This window comes from Atta colombica, unplaced genomic scaffold (genome assembly GCF_001594045.1).
Source record: "Atta colombica isolate Treedump-2 unplaced genomic scaffold, Acol1.0 scaffold105, whole genome shotgun sequence".
NCBI classification, from domain to species: Eukaryota; Metazoa; Arthropoda; class Insecta; order Hymenoptera; family Formicidae; genus Atta; species Atta colombica.
In genome coordinates this window covers 3,470,193-3,474,141 of record NW_017259190.1, presented here as the reverse complement: position 1 = coordinate 3,474,141, position 3,949 = coordinate 3,470,193, and the positions used below count along the sequence as shown (strand labels likewise).

The window sequence follows — 3,949 nt, the reverse complement described above, 5'->3', positions numbered from 1 at the left end:
TATATTTATAAGATTTATTACATTTATTACATTTTTTATATATCAATAAGATTTATTATGTTTTTATTTCCTAAAAAATCATGAGAAAATCGTTAATGGAAACGACACGTTTCGCATGCAACAGCTCAATACTGCGATAAACAGGGCGCTGAACAAAAAAAAGGATCAAACGCATATAAATTTATCGCATAAGCAAGCATGTACATAATCGGCGTTCGTTTGCCGATACCAGCCGATACCTGGATAACACACCCCCGACAATATTCACTCCAACACCGACCTGAGCTCCCTAGATTTGGCGATGAGCGGCCGGGCAGTGAGGCTGGATATCGTCAGCAGGTTGTCGTTGTCCTCGTCTTCGACGACAGTGCCTTCAGGGCTCTGCAGATGCGGCGGTACGATTGGCGTCGACGTCGCTGTCGCCTGCACCGCCAAGGATGCCGGCCGCTTCGGTGACGGCACCCCGCTGGCGACGCCACTCAGATCGTACACCGGCGCCGAATGGATGGAGAACAGTGAGCCCAGCTGAGTCGCCGGCTGATCATTCATATTCTCGTCGATGAGATTGTTGCCGGTGACGGCCATCTCCTGGGACGCTGTCGTAGGGACGCTGACGTCGACGTCGGCCAACAGGCTCGACGCCCGACATGCGTCCTGAAAGCTCCATTCCCGTGGTAGCGACATGTTTCCTCGGCGGCTTCCTCGGCGGAACCGGGGGGACCGTAATACATTGGATTATATTGCTTGGTTGGTCGCCCGTGATTTAGTCGATCGGTCTCTCTGGTCTTTCGTCCAGCAGCTCCTCGAGCTCTTACTTCGCGCTTTGTCACCGCCTGGTGTTCGCCCTCGCCTGCTTCTCCAATGACTGGAGAACGGATAACTCTCTGTCTCTATTTGGACACGATATCTACCTGTAGAGGGACGCTGTTATGATCATACAACCCTTGTGTCTTTCCTTCCTTTTGATTATACCGAAAGCTCCTCGGTGAGGAGGGCTTCGGTGTCTCTTGATTTAATTTTCGAAGACAAACTACTTGAACTCGAGGTATAGAAATGTCAACGATCGATGATCAGCGTTTTCTTGTCTAGCTGCCAAAGCACTTCTCCCGACTTTGTAATGTAGACTGAGACTTACTGAGACTCTTTCAGTGAACACGAGTGGGGTGCGCACGCAGACTGGTGGAGGGTTGCAACTAACTGGAAATTTACAGTGGGATCGATACGTCGGTGACGCTGACGCGCAAAGGCATCTTCACGGAAATCACCCACGACCCACGTGCAAACAAACTGACAGGGGAAAAACCACGATTGTGATCATCGCCAGACAAGTCATCATTTTTGAACGGGCGAAACTGGGTTACATGAATATGGAACTATACGAAGTTTTTTGATGAAAGAGAGATTGACGAGTAGCTACACATTTGAAGTACTTTGTATAAAAAACGTTGACAGTCGAAATGTTGAATAAAATTTAATTGTTCTGGAAAAATAAAATTTATTTCAATATATTGAAATAAAATAATTTAGACTATGCTCGATATACATTGTAAAAAAAATGAGAAATTTTCTAATAAGGGAAAAAAATCTAATTGTCATGCTCCAAATTTTCGTTTTATTTAGTTTTTACATTTTGATGTCTGAATGAAATTTGAGAAAATTGAAATTGCTTAGATTATTGAAATTGATTTTACATTCATATTTCACACGTCTAGAATACATATATTTATATATATTTCCAGAAATTCAAAATTTTATAATAAAAAAAGGTATAGTTAGTATATTCTTTAGATCTTGTATTAAATAAAATAAATAATCCGATCATTGTTTGGAAAAAAATACTTATGTTTTAATTAGCAAAAGTAAAACACAACGTGATGTAGTCGAATAAACAACTTACTTTTTATAGAAATATAATAAATAGATTTCATATTTATTCATATAGAGATATAAGTACTTTGTAAAGTCGAAAATCGCGGTTGTCAACTCAACTGCAATTGATAAAATTTACATATTACGTCAAACATATCATTTACTATTTCAACGCAAGCCTGGAAATTTCTTCGACTTAAAGTAAGTTACTAATCGCTCACAAAATGTTGCGTCCAAAATCTCATTAGAAAGCGCTTTGCATTGCGGTTTAAGCTGATTATCTCTTAGATGTCGGCCTTCTCTTGTCATTACGTCATCTTGCGTGCATTGTTCGCCCTCGATTGTCGTAATTATCTGGCAATTGTGGAAGAAATTTGCGCAGAGATAATCATTTCGCGAAATGCTGCATCCAAATATAATTTAATTATACAAGTAAATAAGCAATATTAAGAATCTTTAAAATCAAGTAAATAAGATTTTAAATAACGATTATGGCATATCATTAATTGTATACTATTATTTAATCTAATATCATTCAGTATTGTTTAATAACTTTGTCGAAAAAAGATCTATTTGTTCTCATTAATTTAATCTCCCACTAATATAATATCAAAATTGTTTATAGATAAACTTTATACATTAAGTAAGTAACTTTTAAGAAAATAATAACAATGAAAGCAACCGTACTGATATTAAATATAGAAACAGATAGGCGTAGCGACTGTTTTGATTAGCATTATTTGAATTTGGCGATTTCTTGATCGAACCTCATGGAGGGAGGTAACTTCTACGCGCAGCATCCGACTGGATCAATGACAAATCTCCCAACTCTCTACATCCCTTGCGCTCGCGCTCTATCTCGAGGTTCAGCATTAGCGCTTGGGCTGTTCCAAAGTGCGCTTCCCTCGGGCGTGGACTGATTTTGACATGTAATAAATAGTAGTAGGTTCCGAGTGGATCCTTGGAGATCCGTCTCGCTCCAGAGAATCGGACAAGATATCTAAGATAAGGTGCATATAATAAAGCATCAGAAATCATACGTGAGTAAGCTGCTTGAATTTCCTTTTAAAATGTGTGAATCACACACGATTAAAACCCAATAAGACTTTCGATAACAACAGCAATTATTATTATTTTTAAATATATGTTTGTATAATGCTCCAAATAAACATATAAATTAAATTATATTAATTATAAAATACTAATAACAATCTTATAACAAACATATAAGTATGTATTGAAGACGAATAAAACTCGTAGAGAAAACAATGTTTTGTTTGACATTGCGAAGAACTTTCATCATGAAAATGGGCGGAGGCTGTTTACTATAGGAAAGGATACAAATTCAATGACCCAGTTACTCTTTTAATGTTTAGCAATAATAAGGTCCAACGAAAACAATATTATACTTTTGCAAAAATAATCTTTCTGTATAAGCTTACTTTTCATATAGCGGAATCTGACATCTGTTATTGAAAATATCTAAGATTATAAAATTATAATAAATAATATTACAATTTACGATAGTGAAAGAATAAAAATTCTTAAATATTTTATATAATTTAGGTATGTATTAAAATATTAAACACTTAATATTAATTTTTTAATATTTTTTTTTTATTAAATTAAAAATATATATAAAAAAAAATAAAACTATTCATACACTTTAATTAATTACATTTCGTTTAATTATTGATTGCATTATGTATTGTTTATTATAACAATAATCTTAATTTAAAAAAAAATTTAATACAAATTTTAACACATTAAGGATATTTAGATATTAAGTTAAAAAATATGTATATATAAATTATTTCACTTTATTTAGTTCGTGACTGAAATCTCAATATCAATTGTCAAAAATTGATAATTTATTGATTTAACGTAAAGATTTATTTAAGAATAGATAGCTACACGATGGCGAAACGTATGAAGACTGTGCTGTCACTCATCTTCATTATCTTGCACAATGCTTCATGGTTAGGACTCATCCTCGTCAGGGCAAACCATAACAATCCAAGATTCTTCAAGATAGGCGGTGTTCTCTCCAATGTTGACAGTAAAGAGCACTTTGAAAAAA

The 3,949-nt window shown here is 35.4% G+C and overlaps 2 protein-coding genes across 2 annotated transcripts in view; one reads left to right on the top strand and one right to left on the bottom strand.

Moving 5' to 3' along the window:
• Positions 1-1,123, bottom strand: part of LOC108688865 (monocarboxylate transporter 12) — a 5,542-nt gene extending 4,419 nt beyond the window's left edge. Inside the window, exon 1 of the mRNA XM_018195377.1 lies at positions 281-1,123. Within this exon, the coding sequence (XP_018050866.1) occupies positions 281-684 (404 nt within the window). The 5' untranslated portion in view covers positions 685-1,123. The remainder of the gene's footprint in view (positions 1-280) is intronic.
• A 1,673-nt stretch (positions 1,124-2,796) lies between these two features.
• The window catches only part of LOC108688855 (glutamate [NMDA] receptor subunit 1), a 7,196-nt gene continuing 6,043 nt past the window's right edge, over positions 2,797-3,949 (top strand). Inside the window, exons 1-2 of the mRNA XM_018195364.1 lie at positions 2,797-2,909; positions 3,776-3,949. Of these exons, the coding sequence (XP_018050853.1) occupies positions 3,920-3,949 (30 nt within the window). The 5' untranslated portion in view covers positions 2,797-2,909; positions 3,776-3,919. The remainder of the gene's footprint in view (positions 2,910-3,775) is intronic.